The sequence below is a fragment of the Lycium barbarum genome, chromosome 4, assembly GCF_019175385.1.
Source record: "Lycium barbarum isolate Lr01 chromosome 4, ASM1917538v2, whole genome shotgun sequence".
Lineage (NCBI taxonomy): Eukaryota > Viridiplantae > Streptophyta > Magnoliopsida > Solanales > Solanaceae > Lycium > Lycium barbarum.
The window spans coordinates 14,831,179-14,847,995 of NC_083340.1; the positions used below are offsets into that span (position 1 = coordinate 14,831,179).

The 16,817-nt window shown below is 37.0% G+C and overlaps 1 protein-coding gene across 1 annotated transcript; it reads left to right on the forward strand.

Moving 5' to 3' along the window:
• Positions 1–5,397: 5,397 nt before the first annotated feature.
• Positions 5,398–16,817, forward strand: LOC132635310 (ABC transporter B family member 2-like). The gene is made up of 12 exons (XM_060351638.1): positions 5,398–5,897; positions 6,465–6,519; positions 6,689–6,864; positions 8,934–9,134; positions 9,936–10,195; positions 11,088–11,628; positions 13,244–13,623; positions 13,876–14,315; positions 14,686–14,927; positions 15,007–15,254; positions 15,588–16,000; positions 16,092–16,817. The coding sequence occupies exons 1-12, from the start codon at positions 5,619–5,621 to the stop codon at positions 16,637–16,639; spliced, it is 3,783 nt and encodes a 1,260-aa protein (XP_060207621.1). The 5' UTR covers positions 5,398–5,618; the 3' UTR covers positions 16,640–16,817.

The following is a 16,817-nucleotide window of genomic DNA, read 5'->3' on the forward strand; positions in this document are numbered from 1 at the left end:
AAAAGGAGGTTCGCGCAGACCAATGGACCACGAGTTCAACAGCTTCGGTCTTCCCTGGCTAAATGTGAACAGACCAAAACCATGTCAGTATCTGTATATTACGGAAAATTACATGCTCTATGGCAAGAATTGGATCATCATGAGCCCCTAATTTCTTGTACTTGTTGCTCCGGTTGTACGGCAGGGCGTTTACATGAGGTTCGTCGTGAGTAATCTAAACTTTATGATTTTCTGATGGGTTTGTATTCCGAGTATTACTCTTCGTTGCGGACTAATATATTGTCTCAAGATCCGTTACCAAGTCTTGATAGGGCTTATCAACTTGTGATTCAAGAGGAGCGTGTTCGTACGGCCAAACAAGAATCCGAGACAAAGCCGATCGAGGCTCTTGGATTTGCAGTTCGTGCTACTGCAGGACAGCGTCGTGGTTCTGCAGATCGTCCTGTCTGCTCACATTGCAAGAAGGTAGGACATGTGACTGAAAAATGTTGGTCGCTTTTGGTGTGCTCTCATTGCAAGAAGCGTGGTCATGATGTTAGTAAGTGTTATGACATCGTCGGTTATCCCGAAGGGTGGACTGAAAAGAGTGGAAGGCTGCCTTCCGCTGGTCAAGGTCGTGGCTTGCTGCGTGCAACTGCCACGCCCGGCAGCACCTCCACACCTTCACCCGTGGCAAATTGTGTAACAACCGCGTCAAATAACGTTGCCGTGGGTCAGCTCTTTACTTTCGATCAATGGAAGGCTATTACGGGATTTTTTGGTAATGCTACAATTCCAGAAAATCGCTTGAATGGTAAGTTTGATGTTTCTTCTTGGATTATTGACACCGGTGCTACTCATCATGTTACCGGTGAGCAATCGTGGTTGTTTGATGTCCATACTATTCATTGTCCTGTTGGTTTGCCTAATGGTGAAAAGGTGCTTGCTTCTTTGGAAGGTTCTGTTCGAATGTCAGATAAAATCACCTTACATCATGTCCTTTATGTGCCTTATTTACGTTGCAACTTACTCTCCGTCCCCCAACTTACTGATAATTTACATACTATTGTCTCTTTTAATTCTTATATGTGTGCTATTCAGGACCCACTGAAGGAGCTGATTGGAACGAGCGTTAGGAGGGACGGACTATACTATTTTAGCAAACCGGACGAACTATACTATTTTAGCAAACCGGACGTGGTGTAACATGTGTCTACTGTCGTGGCAACGTCAGCATTGGAATTGTGGCATCGACGATTGGGGCATCCTTCCGAGAGAATAGTTAAGTTGCTTCCTCATGTCAGTAGTGATAAGAGTAGTTTAGCAAAGGATTGTGAGGTGTGTTTATGTGCTAAGCATCCTAGAGACAAATTTCCTTTAAGTGATAATGAAGCAGCTAGAATATTTGAGAAAATACATTGTGATTTGTGGGGCCCATATCGACATGTTTCGTCGTGTGGAGCTCGTTATTTTTTAACAATTGTTGATGATTTTTCCCGAGCTGTTTGGATTTACTTGTTGGTTGATAAAACAGAAGTGTTTCAGATGTTTATGGCTTTTGTTGCTATGGTTAATCGACAATTTAATCAAACCATTAAAGTTGTACAAAGTGATAATGGTACCGAATTTAATTGTTTGATCGATTATTTTACCGCCACTGGTATTTTGTTTCAAACCTCTTGTGTGGGTACTCCGCAACAGAATGGGAGAGTAGAGAGAAAGCATAAACATGTGTTGAATGTTGCGAGGGCTCTAAGATTTCTGGCCAATTTGCCTATTTTTTTCTGGGGTGAATGTGTTCTTGCTGCATCTCATCTCATAAATCGTACCCCCATACCCAAATTGCAAAATAAAACACCTTTCGAAATTTTATTCAATAAACCTCCTTCTTTTGATGCTATTCGTACTTTTGGGTGTTTGTGCTTTGCTCATAATCAAAAAACTCAGGGTGACAAATTTGCTAGTCGGAGCAGAAAGTGTTTGTTTGTGGGATATCCGTTTGGTAAGAAGGGGTGGCGGTTGTTTGATCTTGATACGAAGGAATTTTTTGTCTCTCGTGATGTAAAGTTTGTGGAGGATGTGTTTCCTTTTGCTTGTCCGGAAGATGTTAATATTTCGTCCAATTTTTTTGATGTGGGTGCTGAAATTGATCGTGATTTATGGTGTACGGGGATGCATTAGGGGGCGAAGTTGATAGTTCGGAGGCTGCCGGGCAGCAGCCGCAAGCCATAGCCCAACCAGCGCCTGCTGGCAGCCAGGCCGAGCTGCAGCCAACGGCCACTGCCCAGCCCGCTAGGAATCCAGCGCCCGCTGGCAGCGAGGCTGAGCGGCAGCCAGCAGCCACTGCACAGCCCGCTGGGAACCCAGCGCCCGCTGGCAGCGATGGGGGGCAGCAACACCATACCCTAGCCACGAATGTGGAAGGTGGCTTGGGGCGTGGTTTTTGGGAGAAATTTCCCTCTGCTTTGCTTCGTGATTATGTGACACACTCAGTTTTTGCTAATAGTCCGTCTCCTACAACTCCGGTTAACAATCAATCCTCAGGTACTCCTTATCCTTTGGCACACTATATTAATTGTGATAATTTTTCTGTAAATTATCGTAAGTTTCTTGCAGCTATTATTTCGGGTAAGGATCCTAAGACCTTCAAAGAAGCCATGAAACACGAAGGTTGGAGACACTCAATGAAATAAGAGATACGTGCATTGGAAGACAATGGTACATGGACATTGGAACATCTTCCTCCGGGTAAGAAAGCACTTGGTAATCAATGGGTGTACAAGACCAAGTTTTTGTCAAATGGAGATGTGGAACGGCTCAAATCGCGCTTGGTTGTGTTGGGAAATCATCAACAAGCGGGGATTGACTACAATGAAACTTTTGCTCCGGTCGCCAAGATGACTACTATTCGAGCCTTCCTAGCCATTGCAGCATCCAAAAATTGGGAACTTCACCAAATGGATGTTCATAATGCATTTTTACATGGTGACCTTGATGAGTAGATGTATATGAAGCTCCCTCCCGGGTTTGAAAGTCCAGATCCTACGTTGGTGTGTCGTTTGCGCAAATTGCTGTATGGGTTGAAACAAGCCCCTAGATGTTGGTTTGCAAAATTGGTGACTGCTTTGAAAGGGTACGGTTTCCTTCAATCTTATTCTGACTATTCTCTTTTTACATTTACTAGGGGGAATATTCAGATTAATATCTTGGTTTATGTTGATGATCTTATTATTTCTGGGAATGATTTCGATGCACTTGCAACTTTCAAAGCCTATTTGAGTGATTGTTTCAAAATGAAATACCTTGGGTCTCTCAAATATTTTTTGGGTATTGAAGTAGCTCGCAGTTCATCAGGGTTGTTTTTGTGTCAACGCAAGTATACTCTTGATATTATCTCTGAAGCAGGGTTGTTAGGTGCAAAGCCAAGTGGGTTCCCTATTGAGCAAAATCATAAACTTGGCCTTGCAAATGGAGATTTGTTGTCGGATCCGGAGGTCTACCGTAGATTAGTCGGGCGTTTGATTTATTTGGGGGTCACTCGACCGGACTTGGCATATTCTGTTCATATTTTGTCTCAATTCATACAAGAACCCCAGATTAAACATTGGGAAGCGGCCTTACGAGTGGTCCCTTATTTGAAAGGCACACCAGGACAGGGTATTTTGATACGTGCCGACAGTGAGTTAACTTTGCAGGGATGGTGTGATTCTGATTGGGCGGCTTGTCCGCTTACTCGTCGTTCGTTGACAGGTTGGCTAGTATTTCTAGGACAATCTCCCATCTCTTGGAAGACAAAGAAGCAGCATACAGTTTCTAGATCTTCCGCAGAGGCTGAATATAGGTCCATGGCTGCGGTCACTTGTGAGTTGAAGCGGCTGAGAGGTCTGTTGTTGAGTTTAGGTATACACCATCCCAAGGTGATCAAATTGTTTTGTGATAGTTAGTCCGCTTTGCACATCAAAAAATCCGATTTTCCATGAGCGAACAAAGCACATTGAGGTAGATTGTCACTTTGTTCGTGATGCAATTAATGAAGGTTTGATTTCTCCGTCACACGTTTCCACATCTTCACAATTGACACACATTTTTACCAAAGCTCTCGGCAAAACTCAGTTTGACTTCTTGCTTTCCAAGTTGAGCATTTTTGATTCCCATGCTCCAACTTGAGGGGGGGGGGGGGGGTATTGCGGTATAATATCTTTGTATTATTTGATATTATTTGGTAGCATATTTGTAGGGAGATAATTATCATATATTAGTTAGTTTCCTTATTTCTAGGATATGGAGATATCTTAGGGTTCAATATTGTATCACATATATATTCTCTCTTGGGGAATGAATGAGGACAAGTCACCATTGTACAGTTTCTACAACTCTCTATGGACCATTTTACTCGTCATGTTTGTTTTTTGCACGACCCTTAAAAAAACATTCATTAAAAGACTAATTTGACTAGCTAGTTTAATTATCCTTACTAAATTATTGATCTCAATTTGATAGAGTATTACTCTTCCTTTGCCACATAAATGTCTAGATCTCCACATTTATTAGAGTAAAAGTAAGGCGAGAAAACTAATTAATTTTATCTTAATTTTTAAAATTAATAAATATTTTGGACAAATTGTATAGGGTAAAATCCGAAGACGCCAAGTGGACGAATCAAAGGATGACACGTGGCACTAGTGACATATCATATTAGAGTGAGCAAGCGAGGGGCTCCGGGAAAGCATAACTGCGCTCCGGAGGAGTAACTTGGCAGCCGCTTCTGGAGATAGAAATTATAAGGGGTCCGGAGAAGCAAGCCAACTCACCGGTCAAACGTCATTCAATGTGCAACCGTTACAAGAAACTCCAAGTCTTCCTCCAGTCTTAAATGTGCATTATTGCGTTCATTACCTTTCATTGTCATAGCATTAAGTCCCTTTATTACCTTTTATTGCCTTTTGCATTTGTATTGATAATGCAAAAAGCATAATTTGTGGATCATGCACCCCAAAGCTCTAGTATAAATAGAGGTACTCAGTCTATTATAAGACATAAAAAACATTATACAACAATACAGAGTATTCATATTAGTCTTAGGATTTTCTCTTTCTTGCTTAATTCGTGATGTTTATAGTGATTCACCGCCCGGAGACACTAGCTCAAAGCCTCTCCAAGGCCCAGGCTACACAACTAGCTATGCTTTACTTTCATTTGTCTTGTTAATTATTACTTGCTATTTCATAATTTTGGTTACATTGATCCACGTGTCCTTGACCACGTACACAAATTCAACTGTAATGGTTTTCCGTGTAAACACAAATTACTTTTAGTAATAATGACAAATAAAATAGGCCATGAGAAATTAAATTACTTTACTACTAGTTTTTATAAAAGAACTGGGATATGGATTGGAGTCTCTTAATTGGCAACCATGGTGGTGGGTTGTTGTATAATTTAATTTTTGCAACGTACTTGCAACTGTCTTTGCCTTGACTTTCTCTCTAGTCTCTATATTACCTTAATCAACTTAATTACCACACCTTTCTTCCAACCTCCCCTCCTAATTTATTTTCTACTGCCTCTCTACTCTTTTATAAGAACCAAAACTGTTGTCGCTATATTGCTCAAAATAAAGTCCAGTTTAAAACAAAAAAATGAATCACCAACAAGGTCATGAATTATCTGTCGGCGGTGTTACAAAAATGAAGCAGCAAGATGGAGAAGAAACCAAAAAATCTATAAAGAAAGTTCCATTGTTGAAGCTGTTCTCTTTTGCTGATTCCTATGATTATTTGTTGATGTTTTTGGGATCCATTGGTGCTTGCATACATGGCGCTTCTGTTCCTGTTTTCTTCATTTTCTTTGGGAAATTGATAAATATTGCTGGTCTTGCTTACCTTTTTCCTGCTGAAACTTCTCATAAAGTTGGCAAGGTATGCAATATTCTAGCTAGTTTTTTCTTTTGCAAATTGTACAACTTTTCTATATGAAGAAAATGCTAGAGAATTTATGACACTACAAGAAAAAAGACAAGGAATTAGCCACAAATAAGTTTTACGGCTAAACAATAAAAATTCATCGCTAATTCTATTTAATGTTGGATCATCAAAAAATCTATTAACTACGAGCTGTTAATTAGCAACTAATTCTAAAAATTTCTGTTAACTACGACTATTTAGTGGAAAATTAGCGATAAATTTCATAGTTAGTTTATGCATTTTTTGGTAATGCAAAAATGAAGCTCCAATTTAGGTATTCAAAAGTTAAATTAGAGTTTAACTGTTTGCTTTCTGGTCACTTAACAGATTATTACATGTAACTAATTGTCCATAGAAAATGGAACAATAACCTTAAAAATAAATAGATGACCTTCTATAACATGTTGAAATAGACCGGCAATGAAAAAAAAAATTCACACTTTATATATATATATCCCATTACTTAATGGTTTATCATTATTTTTTGAGGAACTTATTTCCTTTTTGGATTGTTATTTGCAGTACTCATTGGATTTTGTGTACCTAAGCGTGGTGATATTATTTGCATCATGGATAGGTTTGAGCTTATTGCTGATCAATTACTTCTTGTTTTCTTCTTTACATAATGACTAAATACATAAGTATATATATATATAACAAAAATTCTTCTCGTCCTTATGTCATTAAATATATACGTAAAATTTCTAACTAAATTGTTTTTTTGTTTTTGTTTTTGTTTTTAAAAGAGGTGGCTTGTTGGATGCACAGTGGAGAAAGGCAAGCAGCAAAGATGAGAATGGCATACTTGAAGTCCATGTTGAATCAAGATATAAGTCTCTTTGACACTGAAGCTTCTACTGGAGAAGTCATTTCTGCAATTACCAGTGATATTATTGTTGTTCAGGATGCTATTTCCGAGAAGGTATTTTCATTTTCCATCCTTTTCAATATCTACATCCAATCTCTCTCTCTCTCTCCCAAGCTAGGAGGAGGGATGGACGCACATAATTTATTATTTCTTCTTAAAATGAAGGCCCAGTATTAAAATCTGGCTTTAGACCATCAATTTTGTTGAGCTACTCTGCCTCTCTTACAATTTATTTTTCCTCTTCTAGACTTACTAGTTAAAAACATAGGTTTAACAGTACAAGATTAAAATCCTTTTTTGTGTTTTTTTTTTTTTTTTTTTTTTTTTTTTTTTTTTTTTTGTTGTTGTTGTTATGAAAAACATACTATTGTAGAAAAAGTAAAATATTCGTACATATTTTTCTCATATTTTTTTTTTCTGAAGGTAGCTTACTTTCTATAGTTGGTTAGTAGTTGGGAGCTTCAAGATTACATCATGTTATTCATTATAACGAAGGAAAATTTGGGCCATAGGTTTTAAAAGTCGGGAAAGGCTTTAACTCTCCTTCAGCTAATCTGAAAAACGAGTAAATGCAATTTGGTGGCTTTAATTATTTTTTTGAATTTGTTTCTTTTTTTCTTATATTAAAATTATTTCCCCATCCCAAATTAATAGTCATTTTAGCACAAACAGATTATTCTAAAATAATTGTCATTTTAGGATTTCAAAACTAAAGTTGACTATTATTTTCAATTATATCCTTAACATTAAATAATTAGTTCTTTTTAATACTGCTCAATTCCTATTAAAACATCTAATAAATAGGAATAATTTAGTGAATTATATAGTGTATTTGTTATTTCTAATGGATGTGAAAAGAGCTAAAACCACGATTATTGAATGGTAATAAATTTATGTCTTGTTTCTGTTGGCCAGCTGGATTTCCAAGTATAATGTGATTAAAATAATCTTTTTCTTTTATTTTAATACTCTTTTGGAATGTTTCTCAAATTGAATGCGGTACTCATCAATGCTCGAAGAGCAATTAATATTAGAAAAGAACTCCTTGTGACTCATGTTGGTCCTGCATAGTAGTAAGTATTAATTCCCCAACAAAACATTTTTATTATAATAATTATTATTATTTACCAATTATGCAATAATATATGCTATATCATTATCAATGTATCCGTACCGTTGATTACTTTATTATAAACAAAATGTATTTCCACTTGATTCAGAATCGGTGTACTCTTTGAGAACATCTTGTTCTTAAAGGCAAACCGTAAAGAACTAAAGACAATTGAGAAATAAAAAATGGTAAAATGAATATGTTGAGAATCGAAACACAATTTATGTGCATTAAATATAATCTCACCTTTCAAACTCCTTATCCGTTCAATTTTGGGAGACTTTTGTTTTAAATATATTTTTTAAACCTAATACGAGTAATAAACAAGCTTTTGCATTCATTTTACCAAGTTCAAGGCAATACGTAAACCCCTTGTATGGTCATGTGAGGGTTTATATCTCCTTTAATTTGTACTCCCTCCGTTCACTTTTACTTGTTCACTATTTAATAAATAGATTTTATTTTTATTTGTTCACTTTCGCATATCAAGAGAAAAATAATTTATTTTCTTATTTTACTCTTAGCATTAATTATTCATTCTAAATTATTTTTTAAATCCAATGTAATTATATATCAATTAATATGAATATCATGATAAAATATACACTTCATTTACTATTTTTAAGAAGTCTATAGTAGATAAGTAAAAGTAAACAGAGGAGTATTTTGTTTTCTCTATATCCAAGTAAAAAGTTCATCAATATTTACTGTTTCCGCCAAACTACATAAGTTTTACTATGATTAATAAGGGTTAATAACACGTTCGTCCCTCAACTATTGTGTAAACTCTAATTTTAATCCTCATTAGTTATAAGTATTCACAAAATTCCAAAATGGTCAACCGTTTCATTGTTTTATTACCCATGTGTTATGTTAAAGTTAAACATGTATTTTTAGTTTTTTACTCCGTAAATTATGGGTAAAATATTTAAATCAATGTTAAATGTGTTTGATTCATATTGAGTACAAACATTATACTAATGAACATGATGGAAATGAGTTTGTGGTGCAGGCAGGGAATTTCTTGCACTATATGAGCCGTTTCTTGGCTGGTTTTACAATTGGGTTCATAAGAGTATGGCAAATCAGTTTGGTCACACTTTCAATTGTGCCTTTGATCGCACTTGCTGGTGGTATTTATGCTTATGTTGCCACTGGCCTCATTGCCCGTGTCCGCAAATCCTATATAAGAGCTGGTGAAATTGCTGAAGAGGTATTTATGCACTCCTAACTGTTCCATAAAAGTCCTTACTTAGATGTCAAAAGAAATGTGCTTCAAGTTTCCCAGTTTATATGATGGTATTTTTGACTAGACATCTGTTTTAACGTGTCAAAAATTGACTTAAATTATTCTCTCTCTCTCCGGTTCAAAATAAGTGTGCACTTATTCTTTAACATATTTCTTTAAAAAATACTAACTCCTTGAAAAAAGAAATATTTTGACTAAACTGCACTTGCATATTACTATTAACTTGACAGACTGAGATATGATCACTTAATACTTAATAATGGCAAATCTGAGGGCAAATCTAGAAGAATAAAGTCAATTCCTTCTTGATTTTGTAAGTGGACAATTATTTTGAACGAGGGAGTATATGGCAGTGAAGAAAGTATTAAGATAATGGTTGAAAAGTTAGTTAGATGGAGAAAATATCACATAAAATTTTAAAAAAATTAATATCTTAATGAGCTTGAAGTTTTGAAAATTGTATAAAAAATTGTTATTCTTATGATGATGATATGCGCTTAAATGAAGAATTGAGGATTCATATAGCTAGCCCCAACTTGTTTGGGACTGCAGCGTAGTTGTTGTTTTGTATGGAAATTGGTTGCGTCAAATCTTTTGGACGTTCCAAAAAAATAAAGAGTGTCATATAAATTAAGATGTAGAGTAGTTTATTCAAGAAAGGGTCATGCATTACTCTTATGTCGTATTCATATAAATAGTACCCCCATTTAACTTTTTAATCCTCATAATTTTGGCTCTATGCTTAGTGATCTTTTGTATTATCAGGCTGTAGCTAATATTAGAACAGTGCAAGCATTTACTGGAGAAGAGAAGACGGTTAAATTGTATAAAGGTGCCTTGTTGAACACTTATAAGTATGGGAAAAAAGCTGGATTGGCCAAAGGCATGGGTTTGGGCACTTTGCATTGTGTCCTTTTCCTTTCTTGGTCATTGCTTGTGTGGTTCACTAGCATTGTTGTGCACAAGAACATTGCAAATGGAGGAGATTCTTTCACCACCATGCTCAATGTTGTCATTGCTGGCCTGTAAGTTATTCTTTTCATACTCAATTTCAAAATGATCTTACAACATTATCTTAAACAACTAAACTATTACGAGTATTTACCGAGACTAGTGCCCTCTTTTCTTGAGAGTTCAGTGCTTCTCTGAATCTCATTACTACTTATATATTATGATATATAATGAATAACCTCTTTCTTGCCTCTGTAGCGACTCTTGATAGAATTGATCTGTTGTGTTAAGCTGATGCTAATCATACTGCTTGTGTATTGATAAACCAAGAAACACTAATTGATCTTAGTACTATTGTTTCAAAATTTTGGAGTTGTTGGATGTGAAGAACACCAAGTGTAGTTTTCTACTCCCAAGACTAAACGTTTTTACATCTGACAATAATATCAGATTATTTTGGCTAGTTTATAAGGCAGGTTATTCTGTAAGGCTCAATCAGTTGCACTTAATTGAAACACCATAATTTTGCTGTCTTGTAGTGTGGAGAATTTCAATGACCTTATTTGTGTTTAAAGAAGTTGGTTCTTTCAACATATCTCTATTGGTTAAAGGATAGATAATACATACATTTATCCTTTCTAGGTTTCAGATTTTGGAGCAATTCTTAAAGTTACCCCTTATAGGCCATGCTCTAATTAATGAAAAGTCAGTGAGAAAGCAGATGCCCGTGACATCGTGTCTCATCCTTATTGATCAAGCTACTCGTTACTTCTATCCTTGGTCAAACATTTTCCTTAGTTTATAGAGGTCTTTATGTGCGTCTATGTTATCTTGGAAGGTTTTGCATTGCATACATCTTGACTTCAGACTTTGAATGGTCGTAAAGTAGGTGCTTCACTAGCTGCCCAGCCTTTGTTCTGTTTATGCAGAATCTGGGCTTCAATTTAACTTTTAACTGCTTCTCAGGTCACTGGGGCAGTCAGCACCAGATATTACAGCATTCCTCAGGGCTAAGTCAGCTGCCTATCCTATTTTTGAGATGATTGAACGAGATACTGTCAGTAAAACCAGCTCCAAGAGTGGTCAGCAGCTGAGCAAAGTAGATGGACACATACAATTTAAAGATGTATGTTTTAGCTATCCATCTCGTCCCGATGTGGTGGTCTTTGACAAGCTCTCTCTTGATATTCCATCGGGAAAGGTTGTAGCTCTTGTGGGAGGAAGTGGATCAGGGAAAAGTACTGTTATATCTTTGATTGAACGCTTCTATGAACCGTTCTCGGGACAGATATTATTTGATGGAACTGATATTAGGCACCTGGACTTGAAGTGGCTGAGACAGCAAATAGGGCTGGTAAATCAAGAACCTGCCCTTTTTGCTACAACCATTAGAGAGAACATTCTCTATGGAAAAAGTGATGCTAGCCTAGAAGATATTGCACGTGCGGCCAAACTTTCCGAGGCAATGACTTTCATCAACAACCTCCCCGATAGGTTTGACACTCAGGTACATTCTGTCCTTCACAAACTATTTGTACATGCACTAGGAAATGTACGCTATAGCAAAGAGAATTATATGGATGCTTCTATTTATTATTACATACTAAGAACTTCCATTTGATTGTGCTTTAAATGTTCTTACATAGCTCATTTCATTGTGTGTATGGTTGTTTAATGGAAAATAGCAACTGCAGTGCAAAACCTTTCCGCGTCTTTACAAGCAAAACATTTCTTCTTTCTTCTCACTGTATCAGAGTTTGGGTATTGAGATATGAGTCTATGTTGTTCAGGACCTTCAAAATCTTTGCCGCACCCATGGTCCATGTTGATCCGACACAATTTGGATGTGGGTGTGAGATCGGCACTGGAATTGGTCAACTTAACTTGGGTTTTCTAGATACACGTATGGTCAAGAAGTATAGGTTGATACGGTATTTGGTCTAAATTTGGGATTATGTCATATATATATACACACACATAAAGTGGTAGAACAGTTTTGCTATTTTACGAGATAACTTATGAATAAAATATTAAGTGTTTACAAAGAATTTAATTACACTAGCTTTAACTTAATAACTTCAATTAATTGTCGAAATATATACTTATATTTTTGTCACAGTATACATTTATTGGTTGTGTTAACAGCCATACCCATACTCTCGTCCATATCTCGGAATCCTAAGATTTAGGTGATGAAGAATCTGACTTCTGAATCTGCATCCCTAGCGGGTGGCGGGTGTCCACAACTGTATCTGAGCTACATGAATTCGTTTCCCTCTTCTGAACATTAAATTCCTGGTCATTATGTGGATATGTCCTGTTCTCCTTTTTTCTTCCAATATCGAAATGTGGGTACTGACTCCCTCCCTTGAACATTGAATTTCCGGTTATTGTTCCAAAAAAGGTATCTACATTCATTTTTATTCATGGTAGAATTATTTGGATGTTGAGTTCCTCCTACAAAAATTATATTTCTTGTCATTATCTTGGTAACTATTCTGGCTTCTCTTCAGCCGACAAACAAGCAAGATGGTCTTTTGGAGATTTCTGGCACCATACGTCTTTACAATAACTGAGAATAGATTACTTTTCCCGTGTGTTACAAGGGCTTTCTTTCGCTGTGCATTACCAGCATCATTTTTGGAGAAGAATGCTGTTGCTGCTTTTCTTTTCGTTAATTGTTCAGTATTCAAAAGCACTATTTAGGCGATTATTTACTATTCTAGTGGTTTATTAGTATTTCCTGTTTTCAAAATAAACAAAGTCAAGCTGCTTCACTGTCTAGCATTGAAATGTTTGCCTTGAAAACCAAGAGAATTATTGAAAATATAGCGTAGAATATTCTTAATAAACGTGCCAGTGAATGATATTAAGAAAATTGTGCAGAATATTCTTATTGATTATGACATATTTAAGGATCCCAATGATTAAGAACCTTGCCTAACTCAAAATTCCTACTTAAGGAGCTCTATTGTATATTGTTTGAAGAAAAACAAATTTCAACTAGAGTTTTTGTCTTCTTCTCACTTTTCACAGGAAAATTCAAGAAAGGCCTCGTAAGGCTGACAATTTAATTTAATAAAACATAATATCATACATATCTGAGGCCACATCATTTACAGGTTGGTGAAAGAGGGGTTCAATTATCTGGGGGGCAGAAGCAAAGGATTGCAATTTCTCGTGCTATAGTGAAGAATCCGTCAATTCTTCTATTAGATGAAGCTACGAGTGCACTTGATGCTGAGTCTGAAAAAAGTGTACAAGATGCTCTTGATCGTGTGATGGTGGGAAGAACAACTGTAATTGTTGCTCATCGCCTTTCTACCATTAGAAATGCTGATATCATAGCGGTTGTAAACAATGGCAAGATAGTAGAAACTGGAAGTCATGAGGAGCTTATTTCGAAACCAAACGGTGCCTATGCATCACTTGCTCAACTTCAACAAGCAGCTTCTTCGCATCGCCATCCTTCTCAAGGGCCAACCATGGGACGACCACTTAGGTACAATATTTACCTGCTGATATGTTCTATTACAAACTATATCAGAAATGTGATGTATATCCTTTTATTGTTGCATTGGAGTCAGCTCCCTACTGTCATGCATTTGACGACTAGTTCTAGTGATACTTTCACAATTTTTGCTAATGTGGGCTCAAACAAATAATAAAAGATGGTGGCATTTTCTTGCTTGTAAGCTGTCAGACCTGATGTTTCAATCATTATATGCATAATTTGCTTAATCTTTTTCTACAGCATAAGGTATTCACGGGAAAGCAGCACAAGGTATTCCCGTGAGTTATCCCGAACAACAACGCGAAGCTGTGGAGCTAGCTTTCGTTCTGAAAAATCTGTTAGCGGTATTGGTGCTGATGGTGTAGAGGATGTTAAATCACCAAATATTTCCGCAAGGAGATTGTATTCAATGATTCGTCCTGAATGGCATTATGGAGTTATTGGAACTATCTGTGCATTTATTGCTGGAGCCCAGATGCCTCTCTTTGCCTTAGGGGTGTCACAGGCCCTTGTGTCTTACTACATGGATTGGGACACAACACGCCATGAAGTGAAGAAGATTTGTTTCCTGTTCTTGGGAGCTGCAGTATTAACCGTCATTGTTCACACCATTGCACATTCTTGCTTTGGAATCATAGGAGAGCGGCTTACGCTTCGCGTGAGAGAAATGATGTTTTCTGGTAATCATATAATGACCAATGTTTTTGCTTTACAAGAGTTTGCTTATCGTGTAAATATGTAGAACTGTAATTGCATAATTTTTCATTCATCTCTATATTCTTAGTATCAGCCCTTTAACCAACAAATTGCTTAACTTGTATCTGTAAATGTCTTCTAAATGTAAAAAAGCTATGATTCATATTTATCTGAAATCATTAATCCAGAAATAGACTTTTGTCTGGATTAATGGTTTCAGATAAATATGGATCATACGTTTCTTATATTTATTAATATGTTGCATTGATATCTTTTTTCTTAGTGTAAGTCCTTTTTGTCCGTCTTAGTCAAATAATAAATAGTTCCCTAAAATTCTTCTTTATTTTCTTGCAGCTATGCTAAGAAATGAGATAGGATGGTTTGATGAGATGCACAACTCAAGTTCTACACTTGCATCACGATTGGAAAGTGATGCTACTCTATTGCGAACTGTAGTGGTTGATCGCTCTACTATTCTCCTGCAGAATGTGGGTTTGGTGTTCACTTCCTTCATCATTGCATTCATCTTGAATTGGAGGCTCACTCTTATTGTCATAGCTATGTACCCACTTCTCGTTAGCGGTCACATCAGCGAGGTTCGATCTTTTCCCTTCATCAGCATCTGTAATTATATGTTTCATATCATTATGTTGATGGGTATTGTTATTCTTTCAGAAACTCTTTATGTCAGGCTTTGGTGGTGACTTGAGCAAAGCCTATCTTAGAGCTAATATGTTTGCTGGTGAGGCTGTAAGTAACATCAGAACTGTTGCAGCATTCTGTGCTGAGGAGAAGGTAACTGATCTCTATGCTCGTGAACTTGTTGAACCTGCAAAGCGTTCATTTACCAGGGGTCAAATTGCCGGGATCTTTTACGGAGTCTCTCAGTTTTTCATCTTCTCCTCTTACGCCCTTGCCTTATGGTATGTTGTCGTAATTATTCATCTTATTTCTTGGTTGCTGGGGCTATTTTTGAGTGGCGGAGGCAACTTGCAGTCTAGTCAAGTGCTTTGGCATACTTGCACTTTACATACGGCGATATGGGGATGATTCTGAGACTAGATAAATTTAGCACTTCTTTCACATATTTACAAACTATCCAGGAGGGAAAAAGTTAGTACTAGTTTAGCAATGTAGATTGCCAGTTGCATACATTATCACAGTTGCTTATTTACTTAGATTACAGCCTTGTACCAATACGGTTTTCACTTGAGCTCGCAGTAGTTTAACATGTATTCTTCCTAAACCTTGTATAGGTATGGTTCCGTTTTGATGGGGAAGGAGCTAACCGGCTTCAAATCTGTTATCAAATCGTTTATGGTTCTGATTGTAACCGCTTTGGCTATGGGAGAGACCCTTGCTATGGCACCAGACCTCATAAAAGGAAACCAGATGGTAGCATCAGTTTTTGAAGTGCTTGATCGGAGGACAGAAATCGTAACTGACATTGGAGAGGAGGTAACTAGGGTTGAGGGCACAATTCAGTTTAAGGATGTTGATTTCTGCTATCCTGCAAGACCCGATGTTCACATTTTCAAAGACTTCAATATGAGAGTGCATGCAGGAAAGAGTATGGCGATAGTAGGGCAGAGTGGTTCTGGTAAAAGCTCAGTACTGGCTCTTATTTTACGGTTTTATGATCCAATATCTGGGAAAGTGATCATTGATGGTAAGCTTATACCTGTAATGTCTTGAACTAGAAATGTTCCAACTTTCAGCATAGATCGATTTAATCATATTAGTGATGTGTATTTACACAGGCAAAGACATCAAGAAGCTAAAGCTCAAGTCTCTAAGAAAGCACATTGGCCTGGTCCAACAAGAACCAGCACTCTTTGCCACATCAATCTATGAAAACATCCTTTATGGAAAAGCGGGGGCATCTGAGGCGGAAGTAATTCAAGCCGCTAATCTTGCCAATGCACATAATTTCATTAGTGCTCTTCCCCATGGCTACTCGACCCAAGTTGGGGAGCGAGGAGTTCAACTGTCCGGTGGACAGAAGCAAAGAGTAGCCATTGCCCGAGCTCTTCTAAAGAACCCTGAAATCTTGCTATTAGATGAAGCTACAAGTGCTCTGGACGTGGAATCTGAGCGTATAGTTCAACAAGCATTGGACAGGTTGATGCAAAACAGGACTACTATCATCGTGGCACATAGATTATCCAGCATAAAAAATGCAGATCAGATATCTGTTTTACAAGATGGGAAAATAGTGGACCAAGGAACTCACTCTGCATTGGTAGAGAACAAGGATGGAGCATACTTTAAGCTGATCAACTTACAGCAACAGCAGCAACAGCACTAGCACACCAACATACTTGGAGATATTTTCTCATACAAAAAACTCAATATGTTAAATTCTTTTTCTCTTTTCATACTTAATATAATTGCATTAATTTTCTGTTTGATCTACCGTTAAAAATGTAAGGCTCAGCCTCTTTGATCATTCTTATGCTTTATATTCAGGGTTGTTGTATAGGCCA

Coding starts and splice junctions, on each gene's coding strand:
- LOC132635310 (XM_060351638.1), top strand. CDS start 5,619: ATGAATCACCAACAAGGTCATGAATTATCTGTCGGCGGTGTTACAAAA. Junction 14,928..15,006: donor TTAGCGGTCACATCAGCGAG/GTTCGATCTTTT, acceptor TTATTCTTTCAG/AAACTCTTTATGTCAGGCTT. Junction 15,255..15,587: donor TCTTACGCCCTTGCCTTATG/GTATGTTGTCGT, acceptor AACCTTGTATAG/GTATGGTTCCGTTTTGATGG.